This window comes from Terrapene carolina, unplaced genomic scaffold, assembly GCF_002925995.2.
Source record: "Terrapene carolina triunguis isolate 2854851 unplaced genomic scaffold, T_m_triunguis-2.0 Scaffold97, whole genome shotgun sequence".
Taxonomy (NCBI): domain Eukaryota; kingdom Metazoa; phylum Chordata; order Testudines; family Emydidae; genus Terrapene; species Terrapene triunguis.
In genome coordinates, this window is record NW_020664448.1 from 15947320 (window position 1) to 15972984 (window position 25665).

General features: G+C 44.3%; 1 protein-coding gene across 1 annotated transcript; it reads right to left on the reverse strand.

Annotated features, from left to right (window-relative positions):
* Positions 1-4605: 4605 nt before the first annotated feature.
* VSTM5 (V-set and transmembrane domain containing 5) lies at positions 4606-21099 on the reverse strand. Its single transcript, XM_024216374.1, has 4 exons — positions 21015-21099; positions 6411-6740; positions 6181-6318; positions 4606-4649 (listed from the first exon to the last, which is right to left on the reverse strand). Exons 1-4 carry the CDS (start codon positions 21097-21099, stop codon positions 4606-4608), a joined length of 597 nt encoding a protein of 198 aa, XP_024072142.1.
* Positions 21100-25665: the final 4566 nt, after the last annotated feature.

Here is a 25665-nt window from a genome sequence, read left to right on the forward strand (position 1 = left end):
ACTTTCTCAACATTACATAACACAATTAGGCTATAATCACACATCTACCGATTGGACAAGAAGGAGAATCATGTGTTCATCACATGTATAGCCCCACACCGATTGGTTCAGATGTTCCTTACATAAGGCCATGTCTTATATAACCACCAGGGGGCCTTACATAAGGCCTCATCTTATATAACCACTAGGGGGCCTTACATAAGGCCATGATTTATTGTCAGGCAAGTGTCCCATCGTGACCCTTACCCTCTCATGGAACTTTGCATCCCCACAAGGGCAGGCCCCGGTTACCCTACCAGCCACTGGGGAAGTGGCCTAGACCAGCAGTGGAGAGCAGAAAGCCTGGGATAGTTTGCCCCAAGAGACTCTGATACCCCAGAAGGGGAGGACCATAGAGACCTGGCTGGAGGTCCAAGTCACCAAGAGGAAGCTGCAGCTCCCTGGAGCAATAGGGGCTGCAGGGTGAGAGAGGATGATGGGTGGAGAGACCACCAGAGGAGTGCACAGCACCCGCAGAAGGCGATAATTTCCAGAGCAGCCAGGAGGAGGCGCCCTAGCATTGAGTGAGCCCCGTGACAGGGTGTCAAAAGTTAGGTTCCTAAACCCATGGTTAGACACCTTAATAGGAGCCTGTCTCAAAAGTTCTGAGTTTCAACAGATGTCAATGGGAGTGCCTAGGAGCCTTATTTTCACAAGTGCTAAGTACCTAATTTCACACACCTAAATTTGAAAATTTTGGCAGTGTCTCCTTCATTTCTAAACACTACAGTGATAGGCAATTCACCCATTAAGGTTAAGATTTTCAAAGCAGTCTAATAGAAGTGGATGTTTTAATGGAAGGTTTCTTAATTCCCCCAGACAGGTTGAAATATTCCAAGCAGAAATCTTGCCATTAGTGTGCTGTGGTAGCTACATTAGTATATATCACACCTTTCAATTACTGAACCCCCCAACTATTTAACCATAAAACTATAAATATCTTAATTATCCCACCATTAGCATGTGAGATGTAATTCCAGGGTTGTTTAGCTTTGCCCAACCTTACTGGCAATGATGGTACATGTGGAAAAAATCTTTTATTTCATAAATGGGTCTCTCCATAAAGGGAGACCAACAGGTTAAATTTGGATTAAAATGTAGTATTCTTGTAAGATATACAGTAAAAATGCTACTATTTTTATAAACTACTGCAACTACTCTTTAAATATTCCTGTGCTGTTTGGAACCCACCCATTGTAGTATTCAGCTAGTGCATTAGAATCTGGAAGTGGATGACAGCACCTATAAGCAAAATTGAATAGTCAAGGGGAGAGACACCAAATCAATATTTCATTAACCAAACTGAAAAAAATGCAAAATTGTGAAAAGTTTTCATGCTGTTATAATGCATTTTAAATCTTCAAATTGTCCCTTTTTTAACACTTCCTCTTAGCGTTTTTAGTATTGTAACTCAAAGGTATAGATGCAAATAGCCTTTCTTAGTGTATTACTTTACATATATGCATTTGCTGAATATTCCCTGTAATTGTTAAGAGGGCAAATATCAGTCGATGCGATGACATGTTGGTATTTCCTGTATGATAGTACCAGTTTCTTATTTTATGTTTTGTTCGCTGATGTCCAACGTAAGTCCAACTATATGCACTTGGATTGCCTTAGTGATCGACTTCACATTTAAGGCTTAAATCTTTAAGGATAAAGCCACAAAAGCAACCAAAATGTTCACACAACAAAAACTGTAGGCTGTTCTGTGTCTTGTAACGTTATCAATATTATGCTGTATGTATACATAGTCCCTGTAAAGCACTTTGTGAGGAAGGATGCTATACAAACAGACCAAAACCCAATTCCTTTCTGTGCCATATGTTGTTGTTTTTTTTCTCATAGTCAAAGATTTTCCCAATGTATTGTGTACTTTCTGCAAGAATAAATTTCAGGTGCACTTTTCTTTTTTCAGGGGATAAAGCTCTAGGCACTACATCTCTGAAGTAATAATGCTTGTCTACATCCTTGCAGCCTACTGTAGCAGATATGAGGGACAAAAGGAATCCGTATGATGCCCCCAGGATATGATACGTACTCAGTGGGTGCCAGTGAGGAAATTAATGCAGTATAGCCTGCTAGACACAGGTAGTTAAATCTTTTATAAAGCTTATCTATGTTTTTCTTTTATGGCTCAGATACTTTCTTGTTGGCCAAAATTTGTAGTCCATTTTATAGTTATTCCTCTACTTAGCTTTAAGAGAAGGGGCAGTAGGAATGTCCACAACACAAAAATGTAGAGCAATTTTATCATTCAAGTACATTTTGTATTTTATTGATTCTGTGATTTTCACCTATAAATTATGCAAATATATTTGTGAAATGGGTTCTAAAAGTAACAAATACTGAAGGCTTCGGTAGTGATTGTCTTGCTTTACCGATATTAAGGTGTCACAGTGCTGCTCTCAGGAAGATTTGGAATCACATTATCCATTAATGAAACACAGTGCAGCACAATAGCAAGTCCAGTTGGAACTTCAGGGAGCAGGCAAAATGTAATAACCTGAATTGGAATCTGGCTAGAATAGTAAGGCTTCCTCCTGTACCCCCTTCCCCCCCATCCCCATTCTTACAGAAAATGGCATGGGATTTTTCATGACTGCACTTAGGTAAACTTAAAGTTCATGCTTCATCTGAAAGTTGGCATCTCAAGTAGCATAATCTTCCTCCCCGTTCCATACTGGCATGTTGATTCAACACTAATGGGAAAAATTCCCGCTTCCTGAATCCTCAACAATACTTCCTATAGCACTTGGGTGTTGCTTGAAGGTCTGCCTACATCCAGACCCGTCCTTACGCTGTATGGTGGCAGGACTGCATAATGTTACAACATGTTGTTGTTTTCCCCCCACCCCCCAAGTTGCTTAGCAGGTTACATTTTTTAATGCATTCTTTCATGTGTTTCAGGTGCTATCTCTGCAGACCACAGCAACTCCCCTGAAACTTACGACATTCTTTTGTGGTGTTTTATTAAGATGATAAAATCTAACATGAAAGGAAGTTTTGTCTAGTGGTTAGGACACTAGTCCAGCATTTGAAAGACCTGGCTTCAAGTCCCTATTCTATCACAACCCTCCAATGTGACCTTGGGCAAGTTACTTAAGGCCAGCTTTGTAAAGGTATTTAGGTGCTTTAAGAAGCAGATATGTGCCTACTGGGATTTTCAAAAGTGCCTAGCTTCCATTGATTTCAGTCTGTAAAATGGCAATAATAGCACTTCCCAACCTCACAGGAATGTTGTGTGGATAAATACATTAAAGAGCATGAGGCACTTAGGTACTATGATAATAAGGACCATATAAGTATTTAAGATTATAGATATCAGTTCAGATACAGACTGATCCAGTGTGTCTCATTTTCAAGGTTTATTTCATAATATAGTATTCCTCTCTTTTTACAAAAACAAGATAATTTATAGCTTAATGCTTTCAAACTTACTTAAGTAAACAAACTTTAGTGCTTTCTGTTTCAAAAAGCCAATATTACTCCACTCAGAAGACCTATATAATAACCTTAAGTGCAGCACACAGATACAGACCAGTATTCATTTAATATTTGCTTACAAAAAATAAAAGCAAAGGAGGCTTTGCTGTCATTTAAAACTTAAATTCTGAAAAAAACAACACCACCTTGTTAAGCAGCTCTCCCGTACAAGATAGACTCAATCCTTCCCTGGCCTGAGTTTATGGAATCCATGGTGCTCTGTACCTCTCTGGATTAAGCTCCATGTCACTTTTTGACCCCACCAGAACTTTTCTGACTGTTCTAATCATAGTCTATTGATGGTGTCACCTTCTGTACATTTGCATTGTTCATTGTTTAAGAACTTTCCATAAGAATGTTAAGTGTGCATTAATATCACGAAACAATGTAAACAATCATAAAGACACCGAGTGATGGAATTTCAACCATGGGGTCATTGGCTCAAATTCACTTTTGTCTCATGATGAATTATAATAGACTTCACAGGCTTCAGCAAATTCTTTTTGCCTGAAGATAGCAGCATAATATGCAGTATACAGTATACTGTCCTTCATTTATTTTAAAATTAATAATTTAATACATTAATACACAATTGCAGCATGTTGAAGAATGCTGAGGTCTAGTCTGCTGCTTATTTGTGATGGGAAACTTGCACTAGCTGGGATACTCATTAGCAAAACAAATGTCCATTAAGACCCTAACCAAGTCCTCTTTGTATTTCCCAGTTTTATGTAGCCAAAGTAGCATGGTTGGTTTGTTTTTTTGAGAGAGATACAGGCTAAAGATCTTATGATATAGCCCATAAACAGTCCCCATGCTCAACAAAGTAAGCATTCTGTTCACTTTGACCTTGTCCAGTGTAAATGGTAGAACTGAAATCTTCACACTTGCAAGAGGCTCCATACATGCAGCTCTGATTCCATCTCCAATTGACGTCTTATTTGCAAGTCAGGAAGTTTCTATATCAGTCATGTTAAAAAAAGATTGTATAAAAACTTTACCTTTTGTGGGTTCCCCCCTTTTCCTTTACCATTATTTTTTCTTGAGGTAGAAATGTTATTTGTTATGAACTGTTCTTGGCTAACACTCAATGGTTTGCAGTTCTATCTCTTCAGCTGTTCTTGCTGCAAATAGAAAGATAAATTTATTGATCTGAAAATCAATTAGAAGACCAACATTTCAAAATTAACAATTCTCCTAATGTTAATATCTGAACCTTTTGTCATTAGTACAAACTTGCTCAGATATGATTACTCTGGGATTGTAAATGATTTTTTCAATTTAGTAAAGGTATTTAAAAATATTTTAGTTAACCACATACAGTGCCCCTCACCATGTTTAAAAACATAAGGGATAGCTCAGTGGTTTGAGCATTGGCCTGCTAATCCCAGCGGTGCGAGTTCAATCCTTGAGGGAGCCATTTAGGGAACTGGGGTAAAAAGCTGTCTGGGGATTGGCCCTGCTTTGAGCAGGGGGTTGGACTAGATGACCTCCTGAGGTCCCTTCCAACCCTGAGATTCTATGACTCTATGATACTGGTTTCTTCAAAGAGCAGAACACCACTAAGATACCATAACCTGTTGTGACTGACTACACACTGTCATTCCTGAGTTTGACCAGACAGATAAGGGTTGCACTTTACTCTGAAGTTTACAAAGCTCTGGCTCTAGCAGAATGTCAGCACTGGCTGGTTTCAGAGGTGGGGACCTTCTCTGAACAAACTCCTTAAATCAGGACTCACAGCAAAAATAGCATTAGGTTACAAATGCCTCGATGGAAGATGGGTGAAATCTCAGAACTGAGCTCTATTTAGACCATTCCCCTGGGTGAGGTACTGAAGCTGATGGATCATTGGTTGGATCTGATACAACAAATTGTGTTTGTTGTTGAGTCAAATATCTTGTTTTCTGTATCTGTGCCCACGGTAGTATCTTGTACAAAATGGCCCTCCCCTAAGAGGCTGAGTAAATGTTCATCTTAGGTAAACCATGGCAATGTATATTCCGTGCACATAATGAAAGTGTTTTCAGCTGCAACAGAAGTCACAGAAATATGTCATGTATGTATGAAAACCTTTTGGGGTCTTAAAAGTTAAAAAAAAAAAGATGATTTGGACCACACTGCCTCAGAACTTAAGCTATCTTTACTTGTCTGGTAAAAGGTCTATTTTTCCTGCTTGGTCACAATTAAAAAGTTCAAACTATGCCCTGATAGGCAAAAATACCGACTTTTTACCAACAGGAAAAAGCCACTGGAAGGTCTGCCCTGAGAAGGTAGATGGCCTGAAACTAGTGAAGGGTTAGGTAGGATCTGGATAGAGAAGGAAGTATATTCTCTGTAGCATAATCCAGTATCATCTTGGTTTGTTACTTACAAAAGTTGCCTGAAGAGTTGCAATTCAGAGTTGTTCCATACAGTACATTTACTAGTGTTTTCTTTTTTTAAAGTCTAATTGTAAGTAGGACTTTTAACAACAGCGAGCATTCTTCATTGGCCTACATTAGAGGCTAGATCTTGATAATCAGTAACTCTCATTGAAGTCAGTGGGAGGTATCGATGCTCAGCACCTCCCAGGACCAAATCACAAGTGAACAAATGTTCATAATTTAGGCATGGAAACCTCATTACATCATGATGTCCACCACAGAAAATTACCTTTAAGCTTGTCTCTCTTATTCTGGAATAGATGCACAGATTTATTACAGAACCACATGCAGCAGACTAAAACTGCAGACACAGCAGTGAGAAATGCAAAGAAGACAGCTACAAAATGTAAATCTTCATAGATAATCTCTAAGGGGGGAAAAAACATAACATGATGAAGTTGGTCATGAGCACATATGCAGTTCAATGGTAGAATAAAAGAACTACTGATTAGTTCATACCATAGACACTTAATACGATGGTGCCATAGATGTTGGTTCCCAACTCTTCTGTTATGGTGACAACATAATAGCCAGCATCTCTCACGCCTACATTCAGAAGCTGTATAGAGCCGTTTTCGTAAGTGTTCACTCGGTCCTTGTAACTTTTGGATATGTTAGTATAACTCCCCAGTTTCCACTCCACAATTTTGTTGGTGCCCCAACTCGACACATGCTTCCACTCAATGGAGACTATGCCTTTGCAAGAATATTCAACAGAGAGGAGAATATTTTGTGCCACGGTGGCATTTATGTTGGGTTGCGGGACTAGTAAAGATACTCCCCGTTGGGCTGAAAAACAAAGGAGGGTTGGGCAGTGAGTGCTGATGCAGTACTAAGCAAGCATGACTTATAATGAGGGCAGTTCATACATTGTATTAGAGTGATCAGCATGACAGTGGCTAATGGTCAGGAACAGATCAGATTTCAGGCCAATGCCAGGCTTAAACAATACTGTAGCATTCCTCCTTTAAGGTACAGGGAACAGAGGTACAGATTTTCCTAAGTGACTAGTGATTTTATGTGCCTCAATCTTTGAGTGCCCGACTGGAGACACCTTGGTGGGGCCTAAGGATGGATGCTCAGCATTCTCTGAAAACTGGGCCCCTTTAAGGTGGCTCAAGTTAGGAAGCCAAAATCACTATTTACTTTTAGAAATCTTGGCTTTATATATATATATATATATATATATATATATATTAAAATCATGGATTGTATTTAAATGTATGAACAGAGAAACTGTTATTTTTGCTTCCTGATTTGTTTTCAGTTTATCTATCTTAGGTACATACGTGGTCCCATCACGGTAGTATCTGACTACCTCACAATCTTTTCGTGTATTTATCCTCACAACACCCCTTTGAGGTAGGGAAGTGTAATTATTCCACTTTATAGATAGGGAACTGAAAGACTAAAGGTACGTCTATACTTACCTCCGGGTTCGGCGGTAAGCAATTGATCTTCTGGGATCGATTTATCGCGTCTTGTCTAGACACGATAAATCGATCCCGGAAGTGCTCGCCGTCGATGCCGGTACTCCTGCTCCGCGAGAGGAGTAAGCGGAGTCGACGGGGGAGCCTGCCTGCCGCGTGTGGACCCGCGGTAAGTACCTTGTAGTTCGAACTAAGGTACTTCGACTTCAGCTACGTATCTTAGTTCGAACTGGGGGGTTAGTGTGGACCAGCCCTAAGTGACTAACCCAACGTCACAAAGGAAGTCTGTGGTAAAGGAAGAAACTGAACGTTTGTCTCAAGCCTAGCACTCTAACCCTGAACCACCCTTCCTCTCCATAAACACAGAATCAGGAGTTTTCAGGCTTTTCAGAGCGTGCACCACACCTTAATAAAGAGATTGTTTCAGGTATCACCTCTCATTCCATCTGTGATTACGATGGCATTTCCCCTTTCAATCATGATCAGATCACATACCAGCGGCAACTAGAGCAAATGCAGACATGTGAAAGTAATATTAGGTTCATGTATTTTAAACTTCTTTTAATACAGTTTAGCAGCTGGAAATGAGGAAGATGAGGCATCACCATGTGACCAGCCAGCTTTTTTTTTTTTTTTTTTTGCAACATCAGTAAGTTCTTTGCTAATCACAGTTTGGGAACTATTAATCTATAGACTTTTCCATGTGCAATAGCTAGATGGTTCTGCTTCTCCTGAGGACTAAGAGAAAACAATTGCGCAAGCAAAAAGCTTCAATCTTCCTTTGGATTAGCTTGTACTTCCCATGGAGGGATGGGTGCTGTTGTGGGGAGATTAGGGTGACCAGATAGCAAATGTGAAAAATTGGGACAGGGGTTGGGGGGTAATAGGAGCCCATATTAAAAAAAAGCCCCAAATATCGGGACTGTCCCTATATAACCGGGACATCTGGTCACCCTAGGGGAGATGCAGCTTCCTCTTAAAAATCAGATGCTCACCCAACTGATTCATTTTAAAAGCAGCCATTTCAGGTGAATTTCAATGTGTCCTCTTCTCTATCCCAATTGCCAGAGACTGGGGCGGCTCCAGGCACCAACACAGCAAGCCGTGCCGGTCGCCGTGAGGGCGGCAGTCAGGCAGCCTTCGGCGGCATGCCTGCGGGAGGTCTGCCGGTCCCACGGCTTTGGTGACAATTCGGCGGCGGGTACGTCGAAGGCGCAGGACCGGCAGATCACCCACAGAAATGCCACCGAAGCCGCGTGACCAGCGGACCGCCCGCAGGTGTGCTACCGAAGGCTGCCTGACTGCCATGCTTGGGGTGGCAAAAAACATAGTACCACCCCTGGCCAGAGAAAAACAATCAGCAAACAGGTTCTGTCCCTCCCTTTCCAGCTCAAATTTCCTTCTTCTGGAGTTTGGCAAAGAGATATACATGCTCTCGTGCTATAGTGCCACAATTTTAAAACGATTTAGAAGAGATTTAGCAGACCGATTTGATTATAGAAAAAGCAATGGCCACCTGCCATTGGAACTGCAGTTAGAAACCATCCTCAGCAACAGTTAGGAAAAATTCTTCTATCAAAGAAAACCACCTGTGGATTTCCCTACTGTTTACAGATTGCACCATGCAATAGTAAATTAGGGGTTTGGAGAGCGTCTCATATGAGGAGAGATTAAAGAGGCTAGGACTTTTCAGCTTGGAAAAGAGGAGACTAAGGGGGGATATGATAGAGGTCATGCAACAGTGAATCCCATTTCAGATCATCATCCATTTATCACTTGAATATGGGTGTTGTAGCTTTGGCTATGGGATCTGGATATGTGGATTTGGGGATGGGGGGGAGGAAGGAAGCTGAGAGATCAGGGGCAGGAGAAGAGAGAAATAATCCAAAAAGCAGACATTCAATTGAAGGGAGAAACCTGAAGACTTTACCATGCCAGTCAGTGATAACTTCAGCACGTACCATTGCAGTACACAGGCCAGCAGCATGTGGGCCCATGCAGCTTCGGGACACCAGCAGCAGCTGTGTTTGCTCTGCCTTTGTTACCATTAGGAGTGAGATATCAGCTAAAATCGCCACTGTCTGTGTCTAACGGTGCCATTACTCACTGCCATTTCCCTATACTTATAGTTTCAAGCAACCGAGCAATTCCCTCCTCATTTCTCTCACCCCTGGTGGGTCAAACTCATCAAGTCTGGTGCTGTGAGTGGTGCCAGTAAGCAAGGAGAGTTCTGAATCTTAAGTTTCACTTTCCACTATGACGATACTGACAATCGTACCTCTGTATGTTTTATGCGCTGCTACTGCCATTGCAGCCTTGAGAGGTTCTCCCTTCACACTCATAGAACACCAGAACCAGATAAGGAGGAAAAAGAAGATGATTCAGGATGATATGTTCAGTGAGATCCTGCAAGTCAGTGCTGCCTCAGACCGTGAGCAAAGGCCGGAGGGTGAACATTTCAGATAGCCTGGAGAAGGAAAGCACAGATAGGAGAAAGGCCCAGGATTCCCAGTAAGAAAAGGAGAGGGAGATGCACCAGGATATAACGGGACTTCTCTGGCAGCAAACACAAATGCTGCAGGTTCTTGTGGACCCGCAGGTTCAACAATCATGGACTTGCCACCCTTTGCAGTCCATGGAGAACTCCATTACAGCACCTCCTTATTCCCTCAACATTCCACATGGCATCAGGGGCCCTATCCCCACCGCTCCACTGCAGGGAACGTTAAGGACAAACACAGCTTCACATACACTGACCTGTGAAAGCCACGGTTGTGGTATGTGTAGGTAAAGTGGACGTTGTTAAGTTCTGTTCCATTAGTATATTAAGTTTTTAATGTATTTGCTTTTAAATTGCACAGATGGTTTTTTTGTACTGGCTGTGCTACTGAATAAAATTCTATTGTTTGGGAAATAATTCATCTTTATTAGGTCACAGCATATGTTGCAGAGTGCCTAGCAGTTCTGAAAGCACGCATTTATTTCAACTCACAGGATCAGTGACAAACACAGGTTAATAATCATAAAAGTACAGGAATCACCACACAATTCCTAACAAGCCCCAAAACAGCAGGGTCAGGTAGAGCACACTACACCATACCACATTACTCTGGCTCACTGTTAAAGTGCTCTTTCAAAGTCTTCCTGAGCCATATAGCTCCACGCTGAACTCTTCTAATAGCCCTTGTGTCTAGCTGTTTAAACACAGCAGACAGCCAAGCTACCTCTTCCCTCCAACCCAGTGGCAACTTTTCCCGCTTTGCTTCACAGATATTATGCAGGACACAGCAGGCAGCTATGGCCATTGGGATATTTTTTTCACTGACATCCAATTTTGTGAGTAAACAACACCAGCATCCCTTCAATCTACCAAAAGTGTATTCAACTGTCATTCCACACCTGCTGAGTCAGTAGTTGAGATATTCTCTGGTGCTGTTGAGGTGGTTATAGTATGACTTCATGAGCCCAGGGAGCAAGAGGTAGGCTGGATCCCACAGGATGACTATTCAACCTTTTCTAGTATGAGTAAATTAAGAGAAAAGTCAATGGTTGTGTCCTGTTAAGTAGGGGACATCATCGCTGTAATGGGAAATAAATTTATACACTTACCCAAGGTTCCTTTCCCTGCATCGGTCTCACGTGTGCTTGACTGCCAGGACTGACTGGACTGTGGTAGAGTATCAAACAGGTCCTGGCTTGTAGCATGTGCCCCATCCGCCTCCTCTTCCTCCCAGGGCTGGATTAACCTTTTGTGGGCCGGGCGCCAAACATATTTGTGGGCCCCCATGGGGGCAATGGAGCATGGTGCGGGGAGGTTAGTCCCCAGAACAAGAGGCCAGCCAGGGGCAATGGGGCATGGCATGGCCAGACACACACTGGTCCGCCCGGCTCTGTGCTGTCAGTATGCCACTTCCCCTTGGGGGCGGGCCCATGCCGTGCCACACAGCCACCCCACCCAACGCCCCCCCTGACTCCCTATGCCCAGTGCCCCCCGGACCCGCTATGCACAGCACCCCACCACAAATCCCCCCACCATAAATGCCCAGTGCCCTGCACACCACCACCCCTGCCCAGTGCCCTCCTATAGCCCCACCACAACTGCCCAGCACCCCACACAGAACCCCCCACTCCCTAGTGCCCCAACACACACACATCCTGGGAATCCCTCCAGTCCCTTGGGAGCAGTGAGATCAGCCAGGCCTCCTTCACTCCCTCCTTATCCTTGCTGTTCAGCCCAGGGGCCTGTGGCTCAGTCTCCTTGGAGGTATCCGTGGTGGTCTGTGGGGTGGTAGTGGGGTCTCCCCCATGTATGGCATGCAGCTCTTTGTAAAAGCAGCAGGTTTGTGGCTTGGCACTAGATTGACTGTTAGCCTCCCTGGCCTTCTGGTACGCCTGATGCAGTTAATCATAGAATATGCAGTTAATTGTTTGGACTTTGTAGTTTCAGCCAAAGAATATTCTTTATATACTTTATTAAGACTTTAGTAATAAAAAGATGTCCATCCAATGCTCCGGACAGATATGCAATGCTTAAAAATTACACAATAACAAACAGGATCAATGAAGAGGAAAAATAAGTCTCAGGCAAAGCAGGGACTTGAATGTGGTCTTCTACATTGCCAGTGAGTGCCGCAAACTTAGGCTATTTGGGAGCGGTGGAGGTGTGATTGCTGTCGCTCTCTCCCCAATGCAGAATAGGATTTATTTATTTTTTTAATCTGACAGGATGGGGAAACTGTTTTCCTCTCAGATTTAGTCACAGAATCTCTTTGTAAGTTATCATAGTCTGACTGTACTAACAGAGTCGGAACTACATTCCGACAGCATCCTCTTGAATTGCCATTGCACTGAGAACACTGACGCCGATGTTCTAATGAAACTATTTTTAATGTGCAGTAATTTCCCCATGTTATTGTTTACAAGGAACAACTTCAGGACAGTACTTTTCAGCGGTCTGTGGAAAGCTGTTCGGAGAGCCGCAAAGCTGTTCGGCACAAGAGTGAAGCATCTATCAGTCTTTGGTAGGGACATCTGCTGCTCGCTGTAACCCAGTCCAAATCTATTTTAGGATTTCCATAAGATTTTTTTTAATCTCAACCATCATGTTAAAGTGAGCTGATTTTCAGCTTGTTTCTTTAATAGTGGCCTAATATTACTTTTCATATAAACAAGTTACACAGAGTCTAGCTATGAGAGAGGAAGGATGGCCCAATGGGTATGGCACCAGTCTGAGACATGGGAGACCCCAATACAACTCCCTGCTCTACCACTGGCTTCCTATCTGAGTCATTTAGTTTCTCAGTTCCCCATCTGTACAATGGGGATATTAGCACTGCCCTCCCACACAGAGGCGCTGTGAGGATAAATGCATTAAAGATCATGAAGAGCTCAGATTCCTCAGTGATGGGGCCCATGTAAGTACCCCAGATAGCTGCCTCGAGGGCTGCGAAGGGCGGCATCCATAAGAGGGGCTCTAGCCTAGGAAGCGTTCCGCTGTGTGAAAAAGTTTCCGAGCCTTGGCTCTGCAGGATATAGTTTCTGTATGACAACACTACACGTATTAAATAGCTGAAGGCACAACACACACACGTCTGGATCAAAGCTCACCTTTGCTAGGGAATATATAACAGCCCAACCCCCTCTATCTTACTCCTTGATCTGTATTCCTCTATTGACGCATTCAGTTTTATTACAGCTTGCGGCAAGAGACACATTTGCAATACCGCCTAGCAAGTGCTGTATATTGGCATGATATTCCTGTGGAAATAGGTTTTGCTTCTGCAAGAATTCCAAACAAATCCAAATTCAATAGAGTTAATATTCATCATGTTGAGTTCTTTCACTTTTCTTGTGAAAGTAAAACATATTGCTGTAGGACTATAATTGCAAACATTTATTCTTTCTTATAAGTATTACTGGCAGGCCCAGATTAAAGAATTTTGGGACCTATGCACTATGGAAATTGCCTTCCTCTTCCTTAAACTAGACAGACCATGTGATATACAAGACAATTGCCTCTCTAGACAAAACTTCTGTGGGCTGCCCGTCTGCCCCCTTCTGCTCCCTAGAACAGAGGTTCTCAGCTGAGTGGGTTCTCCTCCTTAAGGGCAGCATCTGACTTTCTGGTGGGGCATGGCAAGCCTTCTGATAGTTTGGTGGCTATGGCAGAAGTGAAGGGGTCCAGCCCCTGGTCACAATGTCACTCATTCAGGTTTGGCCCGGCCACCTCTCCGTCATGAGAGGCAGCAGGGACAAACCTGAGTGAGTGGTGTTGCAACCTGGCATATGGGGTCGCAGCACCACTCAGGTTTGGGGGGGAGTTTCCTGTGGTCAGTGGCCCCCCTGATGAGGGACCTGTGCACGGGCACCAAGTGCACATTGGTTAATCCGGGCCTGATTATTGGCATGTTTTAAAAATGTAGGCGAAGATTTTGAAAAGTAACTAGTAATTTGGGGTGCCTGATTTGAGGTAATTCAGTTTAGCTGTAAAGGAAGGTAAGTGTGTAAGTGCCCTAGATAGAGACTGAGATTTTTAAAAGCTATCTGTTTAGCCAGGGATCAGCAACCTTTGGCACGCAGCTTGCCAGGGTAAGCACCCTGGCGGGCCAGGCCAGTTTATTTACCTGCATCCGCAGGTTCGGCCGATCGCTGCTCCCAGTGGATGTCCTTAAGGACATCCCACTTAGATCTTAGGCCTTTAGCCATCATCCTTCTCGGAGCAGGATCCTGCACTCTGCTTCCTCCAGACTGGGACATAGGCTACAGAATCTTGTAATTTACTACGATTATCCTTGCAGGTCTGACTTTAGATCAGCACCTGCAGTCCTGTTCTCTCAGAGGCAATAACAGGGTTAACCAGTGACCAGCCAGTTTTCCTAAAGCAAAGTTATTCAGAACAAAAGCATTACAGAAAAAACATACCTTTAAAAGCAACGAAGACTATAGACTATAACAGGGTTCAAAAAAGAACTAGATAAGTTCATGGAGGACAGATCCATCAATGGCTATTAGCCAGGAGGGGCAGGGATGGTGTCCCTAGCCTCTGTTTGCCAGAAGCTGGGAATGGGCAACGGGGGATGGATCACTTGATGATTACTTGTTCTGTTCATTCCCTCTGAAGCACCTGGCATTGGCACTGCCGGAAGACAGGATACTGGGCTAGATGAACTTTTGGTCTGACACAGTATAGCCGCTCTTATGTTCTTAATGAATTGAATATTTGCAGACTTACCAGGCAGACATCCATCATCCATCTAGGGACTCTGGTATGGTAGGATTAAGTACGTCAGGGTCTGCCTTTCTTGGTCACAGTCTCAGGTCCATTGTTGAATCAAGGGTGAGCAGTATCGCCAAACCCAAATGTTCAAAAGTCATGACTCAGATCCCCCCCCTCCTCCCGAGTCATAAGATAGGTCCAAAAATAATTAGATAGATAGAGGTGGATTTTTTGGTCTGTCTTGACATTTGAACCCCCCCTGCCCATCCCCAGTATGTGTCACCAACTCTCCCAAAGTAACACGTGTGGTGATTTTAGCCTCTGTTTCAGAGCTCTCAGCCCCACATTGGCCCATCCCCCCAGCAATGAATTCTTCCCCCAATCTCCAAACCAGTCCTGCCCCCCACCGCCACCTCCACCCCCCATCACAGCCCCACCTCTGCTCCTCCTGCAGTTCTTCACCCACCTCGCCCAGACCCGGGGGATGCTGCAGCAGGGTCCCTCTCCCCCTTCCAGGTTGTGGGGCAGCTCCAGGGGCTCATCACCCCCCTATGTCCCTTCCTGGGCTGGATGCTGCAGGGAGGCAGAGGCACGGAGCAGAGGTGCTGTCCTGCCCCTGTTGTTCACAGGAGGGGAGGAGGGAGCCAGCTGAGCTGTTGGGCTCTTTCTGTTCCCTCCTCCCCTCCCTTTCTGTGAGAATGACTTCAGGTTACTATGGCGAGAGAGAAAGAGCTCTTCCTACGGCAGCTCTGATTGGTTGCTCAGCCCCAGGAGGTGGGAAAGTGAGGCAGACAGCCAATCAGAGGGGATTTCCCCTCAGGCAGGGCTCAAACAAATAAATTCACTGTAGGGCTGGAGACTCTGGCCTCAGGGCCAGAACGGTGTCAGCCCCAGCCAAAATCCCATCATTCATGAAAAAATTGTCAGAGTTAGCAACACTGAGTGAGCAACCCCCTGCTCCACATCAAGGAGGTCTTGTTTGCCAGACCTCTCTATACTATCTAGACCAGTCTATACTATCGTCCCCAGGGTGACACTTCCCCAGACTTGTTATCTGCATTATGAATTTGATTAATTACTCCCCCAATGACTTTAATTCCTTCAGGAAACCCTATGACTCCTCCACTGAGCCAGGGATATAGTCACTAGCCTGCCCATAATAATACATATAACAGTTATAAAGTTGATACACTAGTTTTTGAATATGCCATGTGTCCATAGCATCAGTCAGAGGGAGTTTTGCTATTGACTTGGATGGGACCTTGTGTGGCTCATAAGGATTCTAATCTCAGCCACTGTGCTAGTCTATGCTCTGTTCTCTAAAGAAATAGCTAGTAAGCTGTTTCAGAATGAAACAACCAAGAGGCACATGGTAGATAAAATGTGTAAGCAGAAACCCACGTATGTGTAAGGTATGAGCTAAACACTGAAGGTGTTTGCCAGAAGAGTGTACGTGAAAATCCCACCCACTGGCAGATATTCACCCATGCCTACCAAAATAAACATCCTTTTACATTATAGCGTTAGTTGCATAGGTTTATAGCCACACCTAGTTCTTCCAGTTATAAGTGAGAACTGTTAAAGATGTCAAGGAGCCAACACAGTAGATAATCAAGTTGACTCCCACCTCTGATCCAGAAAAGGCAGGAGACTGTCATTCAGGCCTGGTCTACACTACAAAGTTAGGTCAATGTATGCCGCCCTGCATTGACCTAGTTGTTCATGTGTCTACACTTAATTTGTCTCCTACCAGTGTAAGTACCCCATTACAGCGATGCAGTAACACAACCTCCCTGAGTGGTGTTCAGCCATGAGTGATGTACTGAGGTTGATGCAGTTCAAATGTAGACACTGCGTTACTTATATTGACCCTAACAGTCCTCCAGCAGCTGTCCTATAATGCCTGACACTGACCACTCTGGTCACAATTGTGAACTCCATTGCCCATGGGTCATGGAGACTGGAAGGCTCCCCTCCCCTTTAAATCCCTGCAAGTTTTTGAAATGCGTTTTCCTGATTGTCCAGCTTGGCAAGCACATCTAGCAGCTCTCCTTTGTTGTGTGCAACTGCCCAGTTGACCATGCTGGCTACACTCTCCAGATGTGCTCTAGCTTGGAATAGATAGGAGATATTGGATCTTCTGGGCCTGTGGGGAGAAGAGGCTTTGCATGCACAGTTATGGACAAGCTGTAGAAACATGGGCATCTATGAGCAGATTGCGTGGCGGATGCAGGAGAAGGGGTACAACAGGGACCAGCACTAGTGCTGCACGAAAGCAAAGGAACTATCAAAAACCTTCAGTTATTCTTCACTTGCAATTTAAACAAATCCATGATGAGATAACTGGCTCTGTGAATGAGGGGAAAGCAGTGATGTGTTATTCCTTGACTTTAGCAAAGCTTTTGATACGGTCTCCCACAGTATTCTTGCCAGCAAGTTAAAGAAGTATGGGCTGGATGAATGGACCATAAGGTGGATAGAAAGCTAGCTAGATTGTTGAGCTCAACGGGTAGTGATCAATGGCTCCATGTCTAGTTGGCAGCCGGTATCAAGCAGAGTGCCCCAAAGGTTGGTCCTGGAGCCAGTTTTGTTCAATATCTTTATCAATGATCTGGAGGATGGCATGGACTGCACCCTCAGCAAGTTTGCAGATGACACTAAACTGGGAGGAGTGGTAGATACACTGGAGGGTAGGGATAGGATACAGAGGGACCTAGATAAATTAGAGGATTGGGCCAAAAGAAATCTGATGAGGTTCAACAAGGACAGGTGCAGAGTCCTGCACTTAGGACGGAAGAATCCCAGGCACTGCTACAGACTAGGGACTGAATGGCTAGGCAGCAGTTCTGCAGAAAAGGACCTAGGGGTGATAGTGGATGAGAAGCTGGATATGAGTCAACAGTGTGCTCTTGTTGCCAAGAAGGCTAACGGCATTTTGGGCTGTATAAGTAGGGGCATTGCCAGCAGATCGAGGGACGTGATCATTCCCCTCTATTCGACATTGGTGAGGCCTCATCTGGAGTACTGTGTCCAGTTTTGGGCCCCACACTACAAGAAGGATGTGGAAAAATTGGAAAGAGTCCAGCGGCAGCCAACAAAAATGATTAGGGGGCGGGAGCACATGACTTATGAGGAGAGGCTGAGGAAACTGGGATTGTTTAGTCTACAGAAGAAAAGAATGAGGGGGAATTTGATAGCTGCTTTCAACTACCTGAAAGGGAGTTCCAAAGAGGATGGATCTAGACTGTTCTCAGTGGTAGCAGATGACAGAACAAGGAGTAATGGTCTCAAGTTGTAGTGGGGGAGGTTTAGATTGGATATTAGGAAAACCTTTTTCACTAGGAGGGTGGTGAAACACTGGAATGGGTTACCTAGGGAGGTGGTGGAATCTCCTTCCTTGGAGGTTTTTAAGGTCAGGCTTGACAAAGCCCTGGCTGGGATGATTTAGTTGGGGATTGGTCCTGCTTTGAGCAGGGGGTTGGACTAGATGTCCTCCTGAGGTTCCTTCCAACCCTGATATTCTATGATTCTATGATGCTTGAGTTGGAGACTGAAATCCTCAGTTATTGACCCAAAACACCTGGAAGAGTAAAGGGTAAGTTTCACTACTGAAGGATTATTTCGTGTTGTTACTAGAACATCTTCTTGTCTGGGGGAGCTGTTGGTGAGCATGTCTCCTTTAAAGCCTTTTCATGGCCCTTCTTGCTGTACTTAATTGAAAAAAATATAAATTTGCAAATATATGTACCCTTGAAAACACAGAAATCCTGACTCTCAGGTACACTAGGGCCACTCTATGCCACTATGGCAGCATAAAGGTACCTTCCAGTGAGTGTAAATGACCTCCACAGAAAAGAGCATTTAGGACTGTGTTTGGAGCTTTGTGGAGAGTTCACAAATTTGATTTCAGCAAAGGCAAACACAAAAAGAATAAAATTCTCAATGCAAAAATTGTACTTTCAAAATTCAATTTCCTTCCAACCTAAGAAAATAAATGGGATAAATTACCAGCAACTTCCGCTCTCAGTTATAGCTGTGACGCCTATCAGCCTTCAGTACAGCAGCACAGCATCTAACCTGCAGAATCATTATTACTGGTAGTGTTGTGCAAGATGGAAAAAACAGTTTAATTCTCAGATCACAGGTTTGTAAGATCAGCCCTAAGGATAAAACCACATCTTTGTATTTGTTTACTGAACACATTTGATCTGGAATCATCAAGAAATGATAAACATGGAATCCCTCAATGCCAGTGTTACAATGTAATTTTTCAGGGTAAAGCCACATTTGCTGTGGCTGCACAGGGCTCTCCTCACATAGGCTCTCCTCATAGGTCCTTTGAACATGGGTCAATTTCACTTTTTACTCCTGAAAGAGTAAATAGGAGCCATGAAAATTAGGTTAAAAGGTCAGTTTTCTGTTCTGGTAACAATTCAAAATTGTTTTAAAAGATTTATTCCCCATATCAGGTGTTTATTTAAAGGGGCTTTGCTGTTTTTTGGTCTATGTGTTAGAGTGGTGCATGGCAAATGTAGTCCTTTTACCTTGCTCTTTAAAGTGACTTGCTTTGATAAATGCATGGTATTGTTCTGAACATGGTAATTGCATGGTAAATGTATTCCTTTCACAGAATGCATTTTCTGGCATAATTTTCTGCCAGAAAATAATTGCAAACATTTTAAAATCTTTGTCTAACATACATAGTCAAGTCTGGCAATCTGAAAAGTAAACATATAAATATATTTTAGCATGCAATCAGTTTAGATCTCTTGAACTTGCCCAATCCAAACAGACAGCCTTGAAAGCAAATATCACACCCTAATCCATTTTCTTGTGAATGACTGCAAGATAACTCTGTGTGTACATGTGCTGAGCTGCAAGGAATAACTAAAAATCCGTTCAACACAGAAATATGAATAGACTGAACTGACAGGAAGACACCATTGCTCGTACAATGAGATCTCCATCTCCTGGAGACTATAAATGCTGGACTACAAGTTATTCACCCTGCAGAGATTCAAAATTGAAACTAATGCACCATATACTGGACCTTAACATGGCTACATAAACTGAGTTTACATCATGCTGATAGCATATGTGTTTGGAGAAAAGCTGGCAGCTATGAAATTGTTCGTGAAGAGGAGAAAGCTTTGAAATAAAATGTTATTGACCGTTAGTAAAATTACCAAAGGGCTAATGGCTACATCACTCCCCTTCTGTATCCTACTGTAGCTGAAGATATGGAATTTAATCTTTACACAGATGTAAACTGAAGGACTGTTAAGTGAAGTGATTTGCACAGAGTTGCACAGCAAGTCATTATCAGAGGCAGACACTCCTGACTCCAATTTGAATACCCTCTCTGCTTGTCCTGGCTGCTTCTATTAACCCTCTCCTTGGAAGTAACACAGGAAACATCAGGTCAAATACATACCTGGTTTAATTCCACTCACTGTACTACACCAGGGATGAGCTTGGCTCACTGTCTTTAATGTACTCGGGATGTTTTGTGTTTCTGAGTTAAGTCTCATTTTAGCTTTTTGCTGACTGCACTGTCATATTTCTCAATTTTGCTCTGTCCCTTCGTGCTAAGTACGGTTTGTTTGCACTAAATGTTCTTGTTTCCTCTCTTTTGTTTAAATATAAAGGAGAAAAATATGATTAGTTGAAGCCTCCTCTTTCTCAGCCAGGAATGGGAATTACACCTGGTTTCCAGTTCTGCTGGGTCACTACTAAATCCATGTGCTCTCATCCTGCCTAAGAGCTGAAGCTCACCCAATGCTGAATGCTCATCTGCTTTCTTACTTCTGCAGAAGGAGTAGGGAACAGAAACTGGGGCTAGATGTCTCCAACTATTAACATTGTCAGGGTAAAGACCAACAAAGTAGATCTGATTCCCCACAACACACAAACTCCAGTAGTGTGAATGAAAAGTACTGCCAGAACAGTCTTGGCTACTTTTCCAAGGCCAAGCACTGTGCAGACTTACACCCCATGCTGTCCCTCCCCCATTGTGGGGTCCCAGAGCCTGGCCTCCAGCCTGAGCTCGAACGTCTGCACTGCAATTAAACAGCCCCTTAGCCTGAGCGCCGCAAGCCCGAGTCAGCTGAGTTCAGTTTGGCATCAGGGGCTGGAAGTGCATATGCCACAATGTAAACATTCCCCTGCTCTCAAAGACTTAGGAACTACATTGTTCATACACAGCTCAAAGGGCTGAGAGAGAGAGAGAGAGAGAGAGAGAGAGCAGAAACAAAGATTGGAAGAGAGATGGGAAGAAAGGAGATGGGGGAAAGGGGAAAAGAAGGAGAGAAAGGGACAAGTAAAAGGAGGTGGAGAAAAGAAGGTAGGGTGAGGAAGAGAGAGACAAAGTTGGGGAGAGCACAAAGCAAACAGATTAAACTCATCCAGGACACTTACTCTGTAGAGCCCACCCAGCAGCCAGGCAGAGGGTCACGATCTCCAGTATGATGCCTTGTCTCCTGCAGCCCTGTAGAGGTCTCATTAGAGAGGAGAGCAAACCCAGGGGGTTGCATTTAACAGGGTATCTGGGCCAGCATGACCGGCTCCGAGGGCTGTCTGCCTCAGAGCTATCAGACCTCTCTCCTTCTCCTGAGTTGCTGCCACTGATCCTAGGGCAGACCCAGTTCAGCTGGTTGCAGGCTCTGACTAAACCAGTTCTCACACTCTTTGTCTCTGCCGGAGCCTGAGATTGTTTTGCCGGCCACGCACAAAGCACACACATAAGTGATAGGCTTCTCCCATTGCTCACACCCTGTGATCCTCTGGTATTGATTTAAGATGCAATTGGCTGAGGGCGGCAATGAGAAGAGGAACTACTATACAGAGCTATGCTGTAATACAGCCAGGAAATGAGCATCTAATTGGCAGTTCTGCAGAGGAGCCAGCAATGCTGCTCCGTTACTATGCACTGTTCCACCTCACCACTTTAGAACTGGGCCACATTCATCCCTGGTGGAACTCTGATGACTTCAGTGGAGTTAGATCAGGGAAAAGTTTGTGCCAGTTCCTTTGTCTGGGAGGAAATACATCACAGTGGCAGGGAAACAGACTATATGGGGTGTAATGTCCTGCCATAGACCTCTAACTCTGCCCTCCACCACATCTAGGCCCAAGGTTCAGACACCCTTTGGTGCGACTCCCCTTAGAGAACCTCAGAAGACAAATCCCAAGTGAGGCTGCTGTCCCTTTTATTTCTAGGCACACTGGATTGTTTTACTGTAATATCCAGGAACTCACTGGGTGAGCAAGCCTGTATAACAGCGTCTCTGTGTTCCTCCACACATGCATGATCAAAGAGTGCAGCAGAACCACCCAACCTCCAGCGCACCTTCCCCCACAGAGATGAGTGACTGCTTTTCATTCCACCACTCATGGGTCGTTGTTTCCCCTCTCTCCAGAAATTAATAAGAAAGCGCTTCATGAGTTACTTAGACTGTAAGCTTCTGGGGGCAGGGACTGCCCTTTTGTCCTGTGTACAGCACCTAGCACAATGGGATTCTAGTCTATGACTAGGCCTCCTATGCGCTATGGTAATACAAACAGTAACAACAATCAGAATGAGTTTTTCCATACTGAAATTAAGCTTGATACACATTTGGGACCTGATCCTGAAAACTCTCAATCACTGAAGGCCCTAGTCTTGCACCCTTATTCACTTTGGCTATTTCAGGGGTAAGGGACTCCTCAGTGGGTGGCAGAATAATCCATCCTTTCTCTCACAAGTCATGCTGTTGACTCCGACGGGATGACCCGCATGAGTGAAGGGTTTGCAGAACTGGGCCAAAAGTAGGATTCTTTTGTTCTCTTGCTTGTATTTTCTTTTCCTCGTGGCATTTAAAACTCAAAAAAGGCACCAGATTGGCTTTGCCAACCCTAGAGATTGAAGTCCTCTGATCACAGAACAGGTGCAGCATAGACAACAGCAGTGCAAGTTTCCCTACACACATCCAGCAGCAGACCTTAGCACTAACTGGAGGGAGCTCCTTCAGGAATGAGAAGAGAGTTCATTATCTGTGTACCTAGGGCTCTTCGGTGCTGGAACTAGGGGTGCTGCTACACCACCTGGCTTGAAGAGGTTTCCATCATATACTGGGTTTACAGTTTGGTTCAATGGCTCTCAGCACCCCCACTATACAAATTGTACCAGCACCCCTGCTAGGGATACTGGCTGAAGTCCTGTGAAGTCATATACTAGCTGGTAATGGCCACAGGTATAAGTTAGTCTCAAAAACAGCTACCATCTTGCTTCCTTGGAAGAGTGACAGCTCTAAACAGGCAAAAAGCAACAATTCTGTAGTTCCTAATTTGCTCAACCCAGGTGAGGGATTCCTAGGCTTAAGTATCAGGGGGTAGCCCTGTTAGTCTGTATCCACAAAAACAACAAGGAGTCCGGTGGCACCTTAAAGACTAACAGATTTATTTGGGCATAAGCTTTTGTGGGTAAAAAAACCTCACTTCTTCAGATGCAAGATGCCAGGCTTAAGTATAGCAGTGTGTTAAGTGGGTACAACTTCACTGAAGTCTGAAGCTGTTTCCTTATTCAGTTAAGTAATGTTGCCATTAAGAAAAGCTTGAAAACATGACCCCTTCAAGGTTAAAAATAAGAAGGTAAATAAAAAGAATCCAAAATATATTATTTGGGGGGCTTAACTCATGATTTTTGACCACTTGGGTTGGTCCGATTTCTTGGATATAAGTGACTTTCATGTATTCTGTATGTCTGGCCTCCACAGAGCAGCATGCTACATATGTGTATATAAGGTGTAGAAAAATTATATTGTATTATTATAGAAATGGTGTGTGATCTTGTTATTAAAGATGGTAGGGTAATGTATGTGCAAAAGGGGGCAGCGTTAATGTTACATATACATCCTTAGTTTTGTCATTTCCTGACGAGAATGTAATTCTACAACCTAAACTTTTTTTGAGAGAATTGTTAATAAAATCAAGGCGGATATAAAATTATGCAGCCACAATGCCCAGATGGGCATAGATACCTTCTTCAATGCCAAGGAGTGTGAGTGGCAGCAGGTGTGAAAATAAGCGAGGAGCAGTAATGGTGCATCTGCAGGTGAGCATTGACTGCTTTGCTTGATATGCTCACACAGCACAATCGCATCCAAAGACAGCTCTTCATTGGAGGCCAGAGGTTGTTTTTTGCATAGATGTGTAAATGTGTCTGTAACCCTTCTGCCCATCTAAGTTGGCAGCAACAAGGGCCGGGTTCTGTATCTAGGGGTTCCGTTTCAATAACACAATGCAAAACCGGCTCGAGCCCCCACCCAGTGACCTGGGACAATTACATACCACCCCCCTGGGTACCTCTAAGAGGCAATACTTCCCCTCTCGCAAGCACGGAGTCTGAGTGTAGCAGAAAATGTTTAATGACATGAGGTAAACGACATCAGCATAAAATTGGAAAAACACCACAAACAGGATTCATAACACAAACCATGAGCAAAACCCACCCCAGCAAATTGGGCTGTGTCCTTTCCCTTTGGTTCTTGAATCCAGCAACCCAAAAATCACCCAGAGTCCCCAAAGTCCAACATCCCCAAAGTCTCTGGGGTCCAGCAACCACCCAAAGTCCCAAAAGTCCAACAACCCCCAAAGTCTCTGCCCCGGTCAGTGCAGCCCCAGAGTAAAGGGGGGGGGCACGCAGGGTGTTAAGGGGCACCTTACGTGATCCGAGGCTGGCCAGCCGTCTGTTTCTCCGTGGGGGTTCCGCCGCAGCCTTTACCACGAGCCAGTCCACTTTCCTGCCATCCCACAAACTGCTCCGCTCTACAAGCTGCTCCGCTCCACTCCGCTCCGCTCCGCTCACCGACCTGTGAGCCGTTCCAGCCGTCCCCGCAAACAGCTCCGCTTGCCGTTCCTTGGGCCACTCCAACCGGCCCCGCAAGGCTCCACGCCGCTCCTCCAGTCGTCCCCACAAATTGCTCCGCCAGCTGCTGAGCAATATAGCTTCAGGCTCCCCCACTAGTTAACATAGCCTCAGTGATTTCAGCTCTTAATAACATCAGCTCTTTTGTGATTTCAGCTCTTAGCGATTTCAGCTCATAGTATAGTAGGGGAGCCCCAGTGCTGGTGCACCATTGGCCCAAAGTGAATTCAGCTCAGCAGCCTGTAACTAGACTCCTAAAGGAATCAAAGTTAGCTCTGACATTCCACAGTGGAGAGACAAGGTGGTGCAATTGGTGTTTCAGACCCTCAGAGGAGGGCCCATACCATCAGGTACAAATACCTGTCCCCATCCTCTCTCAATTCACTGGGTTTTGTAACCCATGCCCCTTGTCAAGCAAGTGCTACTTAGGTAATGGTGAAGGACTCACTCAGTCCTTCTGTCATACAACAGTTCCACTGGCCTTGATTCACAGAATCAGGGTAACAAAACTTTATTCTTCCTGCCCCAATAATAGAGAAACTGGGGATCCCACACCAGCCAAAGTAACCACTTTCAGATGCTGTGTTTCCTGCCAGGCGAGTGGGTGTGCCTATGCAAATAAGATCAGCCCCTGGAGTTCTTTTCCACACTCGCCATAATTCACCACCAGATGTCAGGGTAGAGCTCATCCTGACTCTGCTTACATGTCAATCAATGGGCCAATAATGGGGACAAAAATGGAATTTATAAAACAAAGGATACATGACTGTGCTACTGATTGCCACTGTGGACAACTAGCACCCCACTAGAGCCACAGCTCCAGCTCCAGCAAGGATATGTTGCCATGTCATTTTAAGAATTTTTTCTTTGCACCAAAGTAGCTATCTTTAGTAGTCACACATTTCCTATAGGCAAAGGATTGGAGAGGTGTATAACACAGCAGCCTTTTCTCCAAGAGCCATTTCCTTTGAAGAGAAACCAGAGTATATCGAATTCCCCAATCCCTGCCAATTCCCCCTCTCCCAACTGCAGGGTTGCCCTTTTATAAGGACTTTTTTTTCTCAGCATCCCTTTCTCGGGTTGGCCCTTTATATTTGGCAGAGAAAAGCAACTGCAGCTCTACAATGGCTATTTTGTAATTGGTTGCTGTTGTTTACTTCATCA

Excerpts from the sequence above, each read along its gene's own strand:
- VSTM5 (XM_024216374.1), bottom strand. The coding sequence starts at position 21,099 with ATGAGACCTCTACAGGGCTGCAGGAGACAAGGCATCATACTGGAGATC. Across the intron at positions 6,741-21,014 it reads TGCTGGGTGGGCTCTACAGA|CCCAACGGGGAGTATCTTTA; the intron begins GTAAGTGTCCTG and ends TTTGTTTTTCAG. Across the intron at positions 4,650-6,180 it reads TAAGAGAGACAAGCTTAAAG|CAAGAACAGCTGAAGAGATA; the intron begins GTAATTTTCTGT and ends TTCTATTTGCAG.